Consider the following 18,143-nt stretch of genomic DNA (forward strand, 5'->3'; position numbering starts at 1 on the left):
CTACAGCGGTTAAAGATGGGGGTGGGGGTGGTACTAAAGGACGTCAAAACAGGATTGGGAAGGTCTGAAAATATATTCATTGTATACAATTATGCGTTTTCAAACAGTTAGACATGAAAGTTTAATTGCGAGGTAAACAGACATCGCGAACCACTGCAACAGTAGCCTATTCACTTTCAGATTATCAATACGAACAAAATATAAGAACTCTAATGTCATTATTTAAGACTTAATTACAAGTTTATATATCAAAAGTATATCATAAAAAAGTGTTTCGTTTAAAAGGTTTAAAGATAAAAACTGTTAAAGGTTGCGTGAGATGATTACGAGACTTTATTATTTTTTACCCATTTCAGTTGTGTTTACACTTAGCAAAGACAATATAATAATCTAAACAAAGGCATTTATCATGTTTTTTTTTATTTACTTAAAATATCATAAATGTATGCAGCTGTGAAAATGTTGCATTTCAGAAGTTGAAGTTCATAAGCCACCATAGTAGACATCAGATTCAGAGCCGCTGTCCTGCTGTCCACACTGGTCATGAGGGACACAGGCGTAGCAGATGTTGTCCAGGTCTGTCCAGCATTGCTGACAATAGATTATTGTGCAGCCTACAGAACTACACTCTACAGCCTGGTTCTGCCTCACAAACCCATCACACAGCCAGCACCAGCGCAACCTACAGCCCACACGCTTCAGTGGGGCCAACACAGCCGACAGCACCTGGTAGAGAAGAGGGAGACTTTGATGAGATTGGACCATAAACGTATATTTTGGGATTCATTAAATAATCAAAAGAGTTAAATTTGCTGAGTGTTTTACTTGCCATATAACCCTAAGGCAATTGTTGTGCATTCACTGCTACAGCAGGAGAGATGCGGCTACTGAAGAATTGTTTAAATGTTGTTGTTCCCTTGTCAGATAGATAATCTCCCTCAAAATAGCTGCCAGTTTTTAAAACAGACAAAGTACTTCCAAATGAATCTAACCCACTTGGACTGAGTAGGCACTTCTTTGAATGTTTTATTATGAATGTAACCCAGATGTATCATATTTGTTATGTTGTCACCTGTTATGTGACCTACTTGCTTCAGTTTCACTGCCATTCACAAATCCTGTCATGGCCTCAGAGGATAGTAAAGTGTCCATTGGATGTACACTTCAGAATCTTGGCGGAAACAGTAGGTCATCCCAGTACTTTCTGCCTACCGTTTTATGAATACTGTAAATTCAGACATGTTTGGATACTTTTTTTTTTGCCTACTATACAGTAGAGATGTATACAATTTTAAATGCAGCCTTGGTATCATGCTTTTTCTCAGATTTCACTAAATGTATAACGTAAATGAATTCTGTTCTACAAATGCTCAATTTTTGAACAACATTAAAAGAACTGAAAAACCTAAAGAGGTTGTAAACAGAAAATGTACAAAAATGTTCAGTTTTCTCAGTAGGGCCCTCTGCAGATGTATCACACACACACACACACACACACACACACACACACACACACACACACACACACAAACCTTTATAAATGTCTGTTTTTGATTTCTCAGGCGATGTCGTTGTCTTTTGATGAAGGATATACGTTTCTGGATCTGTAGGTTGTAAAGGAAGAGGATCCGTCTCTTTTCTCTCTGAATAAAAAAACAAACAAACAAATCAAATGAGTCTCGTCCATCAAAATACTGAAGATAACATTTCAGATTATAGGAATATAGCACTACAGTGTTCAGCTGTAGGATTACAGGAATAAACACACCACCAGTGTTCCCATTATCTTGAATGAGGTAATATTTCTGCCACTAGCTGAATCAGGCTTTAGAGGGTGCCTGTAATCCTCCTCATGCCGGCACGTGCACACAGAGTGATGCAAATCTAATGCTATTACTTTAAAACCCTCTTATCTTATTAGAACTTTACCCACACATACACTAGAACACATATTTCACTCAATATGTGTGAGAAAGTATCCTCCTCTTACACTGTACACTGTGTTTGAGACACTTGGAACTTGCTGAATAGGGATAGCAGTTACAATCATAACCAAAAAGGATTTTATTTCATAAGAGATGTACTTCTACTACCCATGGACCAGTGGCACATGTTCTGCAGAACTGAGCCAAGAACCCAAAGACAAGTCATCAAAGTTTCTATTAATTTGTTAGTAACACAATTAAGCCATCTGGACCATATCTCACATGAAAAACAAAATGAAAATGCAGTTTATTTTAATAGGAGTACTGGATGTAAACAAAAAATGACATCAGAGGAAGTCATTTTGCCTGTTGTTGTGCTTTTTGTTTGTTCCAGTTATGCTAGGAGAGACCTTTAGCATTTGTTCAAGCCTTCCTGTGCCAAGAGTACAACGGCAAAATAACAGCCTGAGCAATAATAAATATTCTCCTGCTGGGAGAAATCTTTTGTGAAACGTACTGACTATAAAAGGTGGCAATTATTATTATTTTTTATCCCAAACTGCATTATGAAATGAACGCTTTAGTGAAAAAAACACAGCTGAATACTGATTTAAAATACTTGGATGAAATTTCCTTAAAAAATTAAGCCATTTTGTTAGCAAATAGACAATATTTTAACAAAAAAAAATCACTAACTTTTATATTGGAAAATACTTCAGACTGCATGAGCAACTCATCAACAGAGCATTAGCTTGATAGCTGCCATGCACACATTGCATTACTGCAAGTCCAACAGCTATTATTCCTGCATCTGTCTGGTTATGTAATCCAAAACGTGATCAGCATTAGAAAGCAGCAGCACATGCAGAACAGTGACTCATTTAATCTCCTTAGCCAAAGGAAGCATAAGGAGCTTCTGATATTTATGATAGACCAATATTGTTATTGATAAACACTGCCAGGAGCACTAGCTTCTGTCTCTCGATCCAAACAAACCGTCCATCCACATAATCAGTCATTCATAAGGTGCTGGGCCCCTTGGATGGATTTCACTGTAGGGTTGCTGAACAGGACAGGACTGTTTATCCAAAAGATAGGAGTCTGTCAGTGGAAATGGTACCTTTGGGAAGTAGAAGGTGGTGATGACCCTGCGCAGACGATTGGTGTACACCTGCAGGCAGCACATGAGGCACATCAATAAAAGGGGGATGAAGATCCCCAAGTAGTTTGACTGGCTCAGTGCATGTGGGCGGGGCAAACATTCTATACACACAAACACACACACACAAGGAAGAAGGAAAATGAGGCAAAGTGAAGGTGCAACAAAAATACCTACTGGAATTCAGTATGTAAATATCATAATGATAGTCACTTTCGGATAGATTTCAGATGGTGAACATTCTATCAGTTTAAGACTGTATTCTTAAAATCATACAGTATACAAAAACAAAATAGTCTGAATCAAGTCTGTGTATTAAGACATTCAAGCTTGGACACTACAGTTCAAAAAAAATTTCAGGATTCTTGGATGAATGGAAAGTTCAAAAGAGCAGTGATCAATCCAACGCATCTTTGCTGAACAAACAATGAAATAAAAAATCTTACTGACCTCAAACTTATGAACTCTAGAGTATATAGACACAAATAACCTTTTACTGGATCAAGTTACATGGCAAGTAAACATAATACAATGGCATGTGTGCTGTCATGCTAGTGTTATAAATAGTCCCCTCATCAGCCGTCTGCATGTGCACTGGCCTGTGCTGACCACTCTAGATCAATTTAGACCTATCTGGATGAGACACACAGACACAAGCAGAGCTTTGAGTTTAACTCTGATCAGATTAAATAGACGGCTAGACTGAAGACGTCATTTGGCCTCAGGAGAGAATCAATCATTGCCAACAGTCACCTGCAAAAGCAACCAATGAGGAATTCAGTTTCTCATAGAGTACATTCACAATCTGTCTAATACTGAAGTTGGAGAACTCTCTCCTTCTTATTTTTTTCAGGATGCTAAGAAGAAACCGGACATATTTGAAATGGCATTTTGAAAGAAACTGAGACCAGTCTGAGAGTGCGGTGGTATAGAGAGACCTTGAATGATGTTCAGGATCAGAGACCTAGCAATACAATATTACACCGATATCTGGGTCATGATGCTATAACATATTTGAAGTAGATTTATTCCAACTGTTGTGCACTGAGGTTATTTTCTTCTAGGTCTTTGTTTCTCTTTCATCTGCATAGGGCTTCTGTGCCTGCAAACTTATTCTTTGCTTGCTCAGAGTTTGGATTTCACAATAAATAAAGTTCAGTGTCTTTCCCCAAAAGTATTCATGTAAAATTAAACTAAAATATAGATTCTTGAAGTGAGAATATTGAAACTCAAATAGTAAATAACCTACGGAAGTTACTGGATTGCACATCAAGATTGGAGGAGGTGTTGAAGGCACCAATGGTTTTCCGCAGAAGTCTGGCTAACATGGAATCTCCACCAATTATAATTTCTATGTGATGAACACCTACAGATGCAGAGACAAAGAAAGAAAATATACAGTAATATTTTACATCAAATTAATGTACAAGCAGTCGAAGGCACATGGGTATGTCAGTGCTTTTATTCTTGAGGAAAAATACTGCTCATGCATATATATATATATATATATATATATATAGTGTGTATTTGTGCTCACTAGTAACTGAGTATGTGGTGAAAGTGTGTCTTCGGATGAGGTCAAAGATGTTGTACAGGATTCCATCAACAGCAAGCAGAACACACACAAACAGAACCAGAGATGCAACCTGCAGGAAGCCCACAATCTGCACGAAAGACACAACCTTTCAAAACTAAAATCAACAAGACAACTTAAGTTATTCCTTCATAGGCTGATTTCCCTGAAAAGCACCAAAACCACTCAAAAATTGCTCTATTTCCTTAAGGATCCTAATCAGGCTAACATAGCAACAGTGACTCAACCAACAGCATGAGTTTGGGGCAGAATTATGAGTTTGAGAAACCTGTTGGAAAACATTCTGTTTGGACAGAAATGGCACACTTCAATATTAACTCCATTAAATACACAGCCTGAACATCAGAACATGAATTCAATGCTGAACACAAGGACCATAACAGCATACAGTACCACAGGCATGAGCTCGCTGGGGTGGATAGATAAGCTCCATGGGTTTATTAAGATCTCTTGCTCTGCTTTCTTGAGTGGCAGCAAATATCTCTTTCCCTAAAACAGATGCTCAAATTAGCAAAAACACAGATATGGATCTATGTAAATGCAAGGTTTTAACTTACAGCTCTCCTTCTGCGAGCATCAATCTGTCTGAAGTAGGTTGTTATGTAGACATTGTCAAAATGAATGTCTCTGCAATACTGATGAACATATACAAACGCTCTGCAAGCAAAATGAACATTTTATGGAATATTATATTTGTAATTTATATAAATATTATATTATATTTATATATTACTACCATTCAAAAGTTTGGGTTCAAAAGGATTTTAGTTTTTTTTTTTTAAGGAAATGTCACTCGTCAAAGGCTGAATATTAAATATTAAAAACAGTACTATTGTGAAATATTATTGTAATTTGTATATATTTTCAAATGTAAATCATACGTGTTGTATCACATGAGCCTTCACAAATCATTCTAATATGCTGATTTGATGCTCAAGAAACTTTTGTTATTAACTTCTATATTGAAAACTTTTGTTGTATTATACAAATAGGCTAATGAAAGGAGTGAGAACTTACGAGGTGAACACGGTGATGAAGGTGAATGAGAGAAGGAAGTTAATCACCCCAGCTATCTTCTCAGCAATGATTGATTTCTCTTGAAACTCACGGCTCAGCTCCTTAGAGAAATTCAGGAGGATGCCCACTCCAAACACTGACTGCTGCTCCAATTTCTTCAAGACCAACCATAAGAAGAAATGTTTTTAAAACAAGCAAACAAAAAACAGATTTTTACTTTCTGTATTAAGAAAGAGAGGATTTGCAGTACCTCAAGGACTACGTCGGTGGTAAAGTGTTCTGCAAGCCTGTTGATGGAGTCGTTCAGTTTGTCGAAGGTCTGACCAAAGTTTCCCTCAACTGGGATCTTCTCGGTGCACCATGATGTCATCACTGAGAGAAAAGTAACTCAATACACCTGGATCCTCTTCGTTTAATGTTAAGATCAGATGCAACATGCAAATCTTACCTCTCATGATATCACACAGAAAGTGGAACTGCATAGGTACACAGAGGAGGTGGTTTATAAGAGGGGCTTGAATGGTATTCATACACTCTTCCCACTTAACACTGAACCAATCCTGACACCGGCTAACTCCCTGCTGCACCACATCTGTTACACACAACATCATTTAGATCGAGCTAAGCTTAAAAGCCGAATCAAACACAGTCAATAATAGCCTGTTTTCTTGTTATTTACACTCACAGTCACAGCGAGCTCGAGTCTTCACTACATACTCCTCCTGGGTGCTGTTGGCCGTATGGACAGACTCCTTACCAAGAGAGTCATATCCGTACTGACCCATTACCTCGTCCCGAATCTTCTGGAACTGTCTGCTCACATCTTGAGCCTCTTTTTGAAATACATCACTGTCATTCTATGAAGAAAGGTATAAGTGGGACAGATTTCCAAGATTCATATCGGCAAATTGTATATTCACACTCTGTGTCAGGTAGTGTTAATTACGTTAATGAAAACTATGATCAAAATGTGTGTTGAGAACCTTTTTTCCATGCAATATTTTTGAAGATTTTTTATATTTAAATTGTAGTTTAAACTACAATTTTTTATTGTAATTAATCACATCCAAAATAAAAGTTTTTATGTACACACACATATATATATATACAGAGTATGTGTGTATCTTATATAAAAAACACACACAGACAGTATATATTTAGAAAATATTTACATGTATATATTTATATTATATATACATATATTTAATATGTAAACCTAACATATTTTATTCATAAAAATATACATGCATTTGTGTGTATTTATATGTACAAAATAAATATACACAGTACACACACATATATTAAGTACACAAAAACTTATTATAAAACGGATAGTTCCGGTCCTTGATTCTGATTGGTTGAGCTGCTTTCGAATCTGTTGTAAATTACACTGTGTATCTCGGCAACCACTTCTCTGAGGAACTACATTGTTTGGTGGAAGAATACTGTTTTTATTTATATATCATTTATATGTGGTTTATTTTATTTATATAAAAACCCTTTGTGTCGTGCCCATAGACTATAAAAACAGACGTAGTGTCCGTGACGTCACCCATTGGTTTGGTCATGCCTAACAATGCCCCTTAGCTGTTATAAATTCACTGTAAACCACAGCTTCTTGGGGCTTATTGCTTTATTTTGGATGTGATTAATCATTGCCCAGCACTAATAAAACCTTTACCAAAATCTCTCTATATTTTCAGTCACTTATGCTGTTTGTTGCAACTAACTGAACTGTAATAAATCCAAATATGGATCTGCACTGTATTGTTTGTGACTGTTTTTTTTTAAATAAATGCACTTATACAACCTCTGTGTGACAAAATATTTTTGTTGTTGTTTTAATAGAAAAACATTAACATATATCGGAATTATTGGAATTGATATTAAGATTATCAGTTTTAGCTTTTGAGTTTAACTAGTTTTCATAATGTAGAGATATATGATATATAATGTCAGCATTAGACCTCCTGTAGTTTGTCTCCATGCCTCTAGAGGTCCCCTGTGTTCCCTTCTGCCTTAATTCTTCCTTGTTTACCCTTGTTAGCAATATCCAGGTCACCTGTGCCTTGTTTCTCTTAGAGTATGTTAGCTGAATTTTCCCTTTGTTTAACACTTGGTTTTTGAGTCTTGGCTGCATGCTACCTGCTTTGTATTTCCAAGTCTTTCCAAGCCACCTCAAGTAAAGTGTTATTTGATTGTTTGTGTGCTCTAGTTTTGTTTTCTCCCCTCGTGGAGTTTTTATTTTCCCTTTTGGCTTTCTTTTTTTCTCCATTTTTCTCTCATGTATTAATTCCTCTGTCTGAGAAGAACTTTTGTTGGATTTTTTGGCTCGCAAATACTTTTTTAAAAAATAAACCAACCTTGCCTGGATTACTGGCTTGAGTATTTCTTTTGGTTCCAACATTACACCCTCTGTGGCCTAGTGGCAGATCTCTCAACCACCACACCAGAGACAATATAATATATATATGCTAATACAATAAATCAGGAAACTAGATGAGTTAAGAAGTTAAATAAACCATGTCACAAACTGGCATTAACGTCACCTGTGCTAAAAGATGAAAGTGTAATAATTCAGTTGAACTGTAAAAAGAAGGTCCATCAAAATGACAACAATCATGATTACAATTTTAAGCAAATAAAAAATGTTTGACTGAGGACTAAGACTACATTAAAAATAGCTGACAAAGTGAACATTAGTGTCAGGACTCACCACTATCTCCTGCACTACTTGCACGTAAGGCTCTGTCAGCATTCTCCACATCACCTTACTGTGTGTGATCTGCAGGTCTATGTTACAGCCCATGGAGGAGGCCACATCCTGCACATTACGCTGGATGTTAGCAATGGGGCCTGATGAGAAGAGTATAGGTGATGGGTCAAAAATTAATGAAGGCTCATGACTGTCCATGTTTCTGAGATCTGTGCTTTTTTTTAATGTTCCTGCATATGTTAGGATTTTTACCTTGGAAAAGTCCATGCAGCACATAGACCATCAGGACTGTCCGACCTTGAGATCCAATCATACTAGGAAACATCAGGAGGATGGAGCAGCGGAACAGGGAGGAAAACATGCCTCCAAGACTACACAGACCTGCAACAACACACAATACAGCTCATGCAAAATACTGAATAGTAAATGACTGTGGTCAAATGTTTACTTTCTTCAGTGTACTCACCCACAAACACACATCCAACAACAACACGTTGTACTGTTGTCATGGCAATATTTTGCATGAGTCCGAAATACAATCCTTTAAAACATGTTAAGACAAGATCAGCATCCAATGTTAGTTATATAACTGTAACATTATGGTAGTTATTTAATGAAATAATACACTACCATTCAAATGTTTGTGGTCAGCAAGAATTTTCTTTTTTCTTTTTTTTTTTTATAATACTTTTATTCAGGTGAGAGTGAGCGTAAAAACGCTGTAATGTTACAAAAGATTTATATTTCAATTAATGCTCAACCTATTACTTTTTAAAATTTTTGATGAAAGAATCCTATAAAGAGTGCATCACTATTTCCACAAAAATATTAAGTAGAAAAAAGTTTTCAGCATTCATGATAATAAAAAATAAGATCAACTATCTCCAAATCAGCATTTCAGAATGATTTCTGAAGTTTCATGTGATACTGAAGACTGGGGTAATTGCTACTGAAATAACATTTTACTATACAAATTACATTTACAATATATTAGAAAACATTTATTTTAAATTGCAATATTTCATAAAATTATTTTTCCTTTTTTAATTAAATAAATGCAGTCCTGGTGAACCTTAAGGAGACTACTTTCAAAACTATTTAACATAAAATTACCTACAATCTGATCCTAAACAGTTGAACGGTAGTGTACACCAGGTTTTGCAGAGTTACTTGCCCACTCCACTCAGAGCACCAAATACAGCGCCTGTGAGACGTCGAACCACAGGAAACTGTGACAGTGGGCCGAACAGGAACGTATAAACTCCAGGTGGCAGAATACGCTTACACACCTTCTCCAAAGCTGCAAATTCACAAAAAGTCATTATCTACACAACAGCTAGTGTAGTAGATCGATATTGTTTCCTATAAATGTAAGATAAACACACTTGAGTGGGGTAATTTAGTTTGGGTTTCCCTGAGACACTCCATTGCTGGTTTCTTCTTCCCTGCTACCAAAGAACCCTGCAAAAGAAAGCAGTTTTAAAAGATGCAATTACCATGAGTCAGTTAGAATGAGCTCGAATGGATTTGATGTTAACAGCATGGGTCCTAGACCCTCTCCTACCCGCCCACATGTATCAAAGTCAAACTCTGATCTAAAATTGATTACATTTTTGACTGAAGGGCAGCTGTCACATTAACAAGCTCTATAGTGGACAGGTAAGTCTAACGCAGCGATGCTTCAGGATTCATCTTTATTTCTCTTTCAATTTTTGTATCGTTAAAAAAATACATTTCTGGTTCTCTTTTTCACTTCTCTTCAGGATGATCCCAAAAGCACCTTTTTTAAAGTGTCTCGGTAGGAGACTATCGCGTCGCGGCTCGGCGGTGCGTCAGCTGAAGCGCAGTCTTGCTGGGTTTACTCTGGGTCTGTTCCTCGCGTCGGTTTACGGATTGACAGCGCTGTACATCCAGAACCACGATCTCTGGTTCTGCATCGTCACTACTGGCATCATCGCAGCTTGCGCGGGGTTTGGTACTGGCCTCTCTGACCGCGTGCGCACCAATGTCATGCTGATGTTCCCAATGCTGTGCTCGAGTAAATAAACAGCTGTTAATCTATTTTTTAACAATAAGGTGTTATATGTGAAAGTGTAAATACATTTTTTGCTGATAATTTAATAGCCTATTAACGCACGTATAAGTTAAAAAAAATATTCCAGAGACCGGGGCTAGTCGTCACGCCTTTTCTCTAGGTTGGTTATTTTAAAAATAAATTTCAGTGTAGACACATAAGCCTACTTTAAATTCTTAGGTTGAAAAAACGAAAGAAAAATAATAATATTTCCACTGTCATTGTCCGCGAAAATAAGATGCAGTTCACTGAAGACCCACATTTTACCTTTTGAAATATGTTCATGTTGTCAGAATGGAACCTGCTAATTCAGGAAAAAGCAAAAAATTAAAAGGTAACATGAATAAATATGTGAACGTGAAGTTAACATGAAAATATGAAAAATTACGAATATTAGCTTGAAATGACAACAGAAATTTGAGTTTAATTGTACAATAACATGTCACGTTCCATCTGAATGTATAGGCTATAGTTTTATTGTTCAGTTCAGTCAGAGTTTGGAGAGCAGAATAAAAAATAGAAAAATTATGTAAAGGTTCTGGCATTTACATAAACTGTGTTAAGAAACAACTTCTAAAAACACTAGGATTGATTGGACTTTTCAAAATCTTGCATATACTGAGATACAGCCCTTCCTCGTGAGACAACCTAGCCCCAGCCTCCTGTTAATCTACTTTGAATTATTTAAAATACTGTTAAATCATCTGTATTATCAATAGTCTATTACCTCTCAAGTTTTTCCTATTGTGTTGTTCATCATAACACTCCGTGCATCTTTTTCTCTGTCTTTAAGTCAGGGGTAAAAATTTCCTTCTTTTCCTCATCTGTACCTTGGTTATCCAAGGCCCAGTGAGCAACACGATGGAAAATGTTGAACGGGCTGCAGACAGTGTGATCTGTGGTGCAGAACTTGCCATGAACCAAACACAACAGCTCCTGCAGCGTGCTGCCAACCCACTGCTACGTGAGTCTATCTGCAAGAGCAACATGTTAAAGATATCAACAATGCACCTCTTTCAAAAAAAGTAGAGGAAGGATTTCGAAATTCACATCATAATAACTTAAAGGGATAGTCCATAAATGAATATTATTCAAATATTTAGATACGCATGCACACACACATTTATAATATATTATTTCTAACTCTATTGAAAACGATGTGAATAAGGTAATCAGGGTCTTCTGGTTAACTTGAAAACTACAGTAGTATGTTGAACATGTTTCTCTTTTGATATCCTGAAAATGCCTTTATTTAGCGGCCCTGAGTAAGATAAAGCAGATAGCGAGGAATGCTCACTCAATGGCAGGCCGAGCACAAAACTTCATCAGAGCTCTGACGGAATCTGTGCGGCATGTTGGTAAGTGGACCAATCAGTCAAACATCCGGCAATGACATTGTCTGGGCAAACCCGCCTATATGGGCTTTCATTTATTTGCTGAGGTTTGAGGTCTAGGCATGTTTGAAGTCCCTCTTTCTCTCTGTTTCCTTTTCAGCTCGTACTCTAAGAAATGTACTGCACTTCTTGGCGAATATTGGTGATGTGTGTAATGACAATCTGGGTTTGCCATATCAGAAGTGCACTAGGCTGTTTGATGAAGCCCGTGAGAACTGCATGGAGCTGCTCTCTGTGTTTTCATTCCTCTGCCACATCCTGGATGGATTCCAGCCCCTCTGTGGGCTCGCACGCGGTGTGACTCTAGCATATGATTAGTCCCTTGAAAGCCCTATCATTACACTCTTACAGGAAACCTTATAGCCTCAATGCAATGATTCCTTACTTTAATTTACAGTATCCTGTTTATTTTCTGCGTCACAGTGGTTTGTTTTCATTATATTTGGCATAGTACTGTATATCTATTCTGCCATTGCAGAAACTGGACAAATGGTTCCTGTGACACAGAGTCCTAAGTACTGTTCATCTCCCTGCTCAATATATACAAAGTTTATTTACAATATCTGTTCCTGTGGGAACAGTTTGTCATGTTTAAGTACCCTGAATGTTACAGTGTGAAGAGGGGTGGTTGTGTTTCCATGTGTATGTATCTCACGTTCCTCAACAGGATGACCATGATCTGACAGCAAATCTAAACATGAACTGTAGCTAGAGAATCAGCACTAATATAATTTCTTACAGCCTTATAGAGCAGAAATCTGCTGTTTAGTGTAATGCACTGAAAACGGATGTCTTTTCTCAGTTTTTATTTTTTCAAGGAGTCTGTTTGCACAGATGATATTTTTTAATGAATGCCTATTGTTTATTTTACCGGGCTTTTCCGGCAGTGGGACAGCTGTTCTGCATCTTACCATCATATATTGCTGACCACATTAAGACTGCTTTGGCTTTTCGTAAGTATAGCTCTTATGAGATTCCTACTTTGAACAGTACTGAGTCATTTCCTGGCATGGAGTGATGCTTAACTTATTCAGTTAAAACTTATCCAGTTATCCAGTTACAGTTAAGCTTATTGTTTAGTTATTGTCATCTTCTTGTTTTTACCTCTAGCAACTATTGCAGCCTTTGATCGAATTAAAAAGGAGTTTGAATTCAACATTTCTACCTCCATCAACTTTGACCAGCTTCTGAACAACAGTCAGTCCATACAGGATGCTGCTCAGAAGATCATGGAGGAGGTGTCAGAGGAGCTGGGCCTCCTCCTGGAGCTCAAATTCCTGCTGGCATACTTGGGTTTCTTCCTGCTTCTCTTCATGTATCTCCAGTATGTACTTCCTGTTAAAAACAAGTAGCCATAGTCAATTCTCACACACACTGAGACATATCCACCATGTCAGTACTGTCATAAAATTATTGCAGAATTATTCACAAAATGTATCTTTATTTAGTTTGTTTTTAGTCAGAACTAAATAGAGCTGTTCAGTTTTTCGTTTAAAATAGTAGAAGTGAATTATTGTAAGTATATTTAGTTAATAATATTGTAATTAATAATATTACTCTATTGTGGAAAATTATATCGACCATTTTTTTTTTTTTACATTTTCAGTTGTTTTTTATGTGTTTGTGAACAGGGCCGTTTTGTACAAAAACCGGTACCTTCATAATGATAACTTTGAAAACATCTACATAACTGACCAGTTTATTGAGCTGGACAGGAAGCGCTCCAGACACGGCAAAGCAGCTGTACTTCCCCTCAGCCACAGAGAAACTCTCACCTACATCAGGCCCTGTAAGTGTATGCTTAAATGATGTGTACATGTGTCTGTTAGCAGATAGCTTGGGGCAAAGGGTCAAAAGGAAGAAAGAAGGGAAGAAATGTTCGTAGTCATTTAGATAAGTGAAACAGAGCTGAGGGGTTCAAAAATGTGGAGGGGGACCCTGAACTGAGAGAAAAGATATTAACAAGCAAAGATGAGAAAAAGTCAACAAGTTAAAAGTCAACAACTACCAGAGAACAGGGAATGTGTTTCACACTCAGAGAGACATAAAATGCTGTTTACACTTGGTATTAAGATGCGTTTAGGTCGATCGGATCACAAGTGGACAATGCTAAATACAGGTGTAAACGGGGTGTGAAACGTTTTGACCTCGTTCACTTTCGACCACTTCCAGAGGTAGTCGAAAACGTATTTGACCGGATTGCTTTTGAAGTGTAGACACTGATAGTGCCACAAAAGACCACCTACTCTCCACCTACTGACCTAATAGTAGTAGACTGTAATAGTAGTATAGTACTATAATGGATGCACTAATTTAACTCTTTATTTTGATGGTCCTTTTTGTGTATTCTGTTGACAATACTCATTCGAGTACTAGTAGAATGTCTGCTTAATATCTGCTAACTCTTTATTGTGATCTAAAAGGTAAAAAAGGTACTGCCCCAGAGTGACAGCTTTTGTATCATTAAAAAAGGCTACATTAAAAACAACTTCACTTTCAATAAGGATAAATATGGTTTGTGACAGGCACATAGTGTTTTGTTCAGAGACCATGAAATCGGCTACTAATCATAACTGAAAGCGACATTTAGAAACCAAAATTATCAATGTTTTCCAATTAGCCTATGCCATATTCACAATTTTGCATATTGTTGGGCCTAAGCAGTCCATTGCAGTATTGATACATTTCAATATTTAATTTTACAAATTTTAATTTTGTACTTATTTGAACAATGTCTAAAACTTGGTATTACAAGCACTTCCTGTGTCTGTATGCCTCTATAAGAATTATCGCTTTATGTATCTCACAATTGTAAGTCACTTTGGATAAAAGTGTCTGCAAAATGACTAAAAGTCTAAATGTAAATGTAATATTCAATTGCAGAATTGATCTTCACCAGGTTCACAGAGACACACACATCTGGCTAAGACATATCCTGACTCTAATTATAACTCTGCCTCTCGTGTCTCCTTCAGCCTCTCTGTATCTGACTGTGAGAGAGAGACGGACTATAGCAGGTCAGATGCTGTCTTTGCTCAGGTATATGGTCATGACTGTCATACTGATAACTGTCGACTTCATGGTGTTCTGGGTGTTTGAGCTGGTACACCACCAGGCCCAGGGTGAGATCGTCACCCAAGGTACACACAATGAAATCAAAGCATGGTTCAATGGTTTTGCTTTGTTGTATTCCACAGTTTCACTAATATGCCACTGCAAATGTAACTTATTATATTGTCACTTTCATTGTTAGTTATAATGATATGTTTATTCTTATTTTCACATTCCAATACACATTTTAAGCATTTTTACATTTAAATAAAATAGTAATATGTCAATGATTTGCTTACTCTCTATATATTTGCTATTTGTCTAGCATGTTCTACCATACATTTTTACCATTTTAATTCATTTTGTCACCTCCAGCTCCTGTAGTGGTTGCAGTGAATGTGAATGGATCTGGTTATGCCTCGGATATCTTTCGGGACATAGCAGCCTCATTTGACATCCTGCAGAAAGGAAACATCACTGTGCTTAGCAAGAAATGTCTCATGCAGCCTTTGGAGCCAGACTACATGAGATACCTGCTCATTGGTACAGTTACAATACCAGTAAAATTAGACATTTGTACAAAAAAGAAAAAAACATCTGGCATCCGTCAGTCTAGTGACTCCTAGTGGTCAAGACTGGAACAACAGATGAAACGTACTACAATTAAACCACAGCCACAAATACTAATACAAATGAACTAATGTGCCAACGATATCTGTGTCAGTTCGAAGTGTATTTAAGATAATTATACTGAATATTTAACTAGAAAGCAACTTCTGTTATTGTACAACAGTGCTAGTCATCACAACTCAGTAATAGCAAAAATAATAGATATATGCAAAACTGTAACTTTTATTGGGTTATGAGTCTGACCTTTTTTTTCCCTCCAAACAAAGGATTTCTTTATGGACTCACTCTTTTTATTGTGATTGCTGGTGGCTACGTCAAACGTCTACAGAGATTTCTGTGTGCCAGGTACCATCCTGAAAGAGAGAAAGTAAGAAAACAATATAAAGGATTTTTATCAATTATTTACTATGCTGATCACCTTGAGACTTTTTAAAAATTTTATCTGTACAGAGAATTATGTCTCATGGAGGAGAAACACTTATGTGTACAGGTTTTGTTGTAAAAAGACAATGACTGAACTGGTTTATTTTTGGAATATATTATCAGTTTTAATTCAATTCCTATAGTAACACAAACTATGTGTATACTAACTGTGTCCATGTTGCAGAAGAGAATTCAGTACCTTCACAGGCATATTCTCACTCAGCGTGGGTCTTTAGGAAAAGCCTTACTGAGGGCTGTACAACGAAACAGGATAGACCAGCAACATGATGGCATTATATCAATATTGGCCAAACAGTGAGTATAAACCACTATAAAAATCACTGTAAAACACTGACTTGGTCAAATCTAATATGCAAATTTGCAGCTCAAGGAAAATATCTCATTATTATTAATGTTGAAACCAGTTAAGCGGCTTCTTATTCACTTTTATTTCAGAATGTTTTCTTATTAGAATGATCAAAAGAAACAGCATTTATATACATATATATATATATATGTTTATATATATATATTTATATATATATATATATATATATATATATATATATATATATATACAAACACACACACAGTATATTTGTAACAATTGACTTTTGATCAATTTATTGGTGAGTAAAAATGTCAGAATATTATAATGATTTATGAAGGATCATTGGACACATAAAATTTACAAGAATAAATTACGGTTAGAAATAGGGTTTTATATATATATATATATATATATATATATATATATATATATATATATAATTCAAAAAGAGCTATATTAAGTTGTAATAATATCTCACAATATTACTTTTTACAGTTAAAAGGTTTTACAGCATTGGTAAACATTAGAGACAAAAGTATTACTGTCCTGAAACCTTTCAACAAATATTGTCTGTTAGGTAACGTTTTAAGCACTACCTCAATGAATATTTCAATTTCTCCTCCAGAAATATGATTCAGACTAAAATTAAATGAAACATCACAGTGAAAAAGTAAACAAATACATACACTTCGCTTCTTTTTGCAGCCTACCAGGGGGTGGCATCATAGCCAGGCTCCTGGATATCAGTAGAAAATCGTGCGTGGCCTGTGGGAAAGTGTTGAAGACGAGAGCTCATGATGACGAAGTGCATATCTGCCCTACCCCTCGCTGCACAGGCTGGTTTTCTTGCTCTAAAGAATTGATTTTAGATCATTTTTAACTGGCAAAAAGAAATAGACTATTAGACCAACCTGTTGGACAAAATGTTTTCCTTTCACAGGCCATTACTGCTCGCTGTGTTTCAGACTGATGGGGAAGCTCTGTGCTATCTGTACAGCACCCCTCACATTCCACGCGGACCAAGAGCTGTATGTCACATGACAGACACTTTAAAAAAAATTTTGGAATGAATATAACTTAAGTAAACCTCTGTCGACAGCATCTGTGGTAGCAATAATACCAAAAAAGACACTTTATTTTGTCTTGTTTGTGGAATCGGCAGGTAAAAAGTGTTGAGGGTATATTATATATTATATAATTATTTACTAAAGAAACTAAATTATGATCATGCAAGGACATATTTTGTATACACTATATAAACAAATTAATTTCAGTTCGATCATTAGTCAGATTAGCTTTTATTTTGCCATTTTGGAAATGAACAGTAAAGTTCGACACATTAATGCTTAGATTTGTGAGTTTCAGAGATTCCAGTGATGAGGAGCAAGCCAGTTTAGGGGAGATCGCTGTAACATCACCTCAGCCTGTCCTGGAGAAAAGAGGAAAAGAGAGGAAGAGAATAACGATCAGGTGTCCAGAGTAACTGAGCAGATGTGTTACATGGTTTTGAGTTAACAGATGCATAAAGCCATCTCTCAAATTAGCAGTTTTTAACCATTTGTCTTTTTTTTATGTCTGTTTCAGTATTTCCAATCAGGATCATTCTATAGGGATCAACGGCCAAACCGACCATCAAAATGTGGAGATTAATAATGGAGTTTAAGGTCAAATCTGCTTTATCCATTCGCAGGTTCTGTGGTGTTGGATATAAATCTGTTAGTACAGTATGTACCAGGAATGTGTTTTATTTATTTATTTAATTTTCTCACCTTGTCCAAACTGCAAAATAGGTATACATGATGAAACTAAAAATATTTTACAAGTGTAAC

At 36.4% G+C, this 18,143-nt stretch overlaps 2 protein-coding genes across 3 annotated transcripts; one reads left to right on the forward strand and one right to left on the reverse strand.

Annotated features, from left to right (window-relative positions):
- Nucleotides 1-335: 335 nt before the first annotated feature.
- On the reverse strand, nt 336-10,279 carry dcst1 (DC-STAMP domain containing 1). 2 transcript variants are annotated; one of them, XM_059567969.1, is made up of 17 exons: nt 10,144-10,279; nt 9,797-9,872; nt 9,586-9,711; nt 8,878-8,952; nt 8,664-8,792; nt 8,412-8,551; nt 6,381-6,552; nt 6,144-6,287; nt 5,946-6,067; nt 5,696-5,850; nt 5,236-5,335; nt 5,072-5,167; nt 4,622-4,748; nt 4,334-4,450; nt 3,046-3,188; nt 1,533-1,643; nt 336-726 (listed from the first exon to the last, which is right to left on the reverse strand). In XM_059567969.1, the coding sequence occupies exons 2-17, from the start codon at nt 9,837-9,839 to the stop codon at nt 484-486; spliced, it is 2,043 nt and encodes a 680-aa protein (XP_059423952.1). In that variant the 5' UTR covers nt 9,840-9,872; nt 10,144-10,279; the 3' UTR covers nt 336-483. The 2 variants fall into 2 exon arrangements, with proteins under 2 accessions (XP_059423952.1, XP_059423951.1); XM_059567968.1 differs by lacking the exon at nt 10,144-10,279 and adding an exon at nt 9,976-10,099.
- dcst2 (DC-STAMP domain containing 2) lies at nt 9,953-18,108 on the forward strand. The gene is made up of 15 exons (XM_059567970.1): nt 9,953-10,070; nt 10,175-10,449; nt 11,279-11,449; nt 11,742-11,843; nt 11,980-12,174; nt 12,767-12,832; nt 12,990-13,203; nt 13,511-13,668; nt 14,855-15,019; nt 15,306-15,473; nt 15,827-15,927; nt 16,168-16,298; nt 17,020-17,342; nt 17,680-17,784; nt 17,899-18,108. Exons 2-13 carry the CDS (start codon nt 10,176-10,178, stop codon nt 17,192-17,194), a joined length of 1,920 nt encoding a protein of 639 aa, XP_059423953.1. The 5' UTR covers nt 9,953-10,070; nt 10,175; the 3' UTR covers nt 17,195-17,342; nt 17,680-17,784; nt 17,899-18,108.
- Nucleotides 18,109-18,143: the final 35 nt, after the last annotated feature.

The sequence above is a fragment of the Carassius carassius genome, chromosome 15, assembly GCF_963082965.1.
Source record: "Carassius carassius chromosome 15, fCarCar2.1, whole genome shotgun sequence".
Lineage (NCBI taxonomy): Eukaryota > Metazoa > Chordata > Actinopteri > Cypriniformes > Cyprinidae > Carassius > Carassius carassius.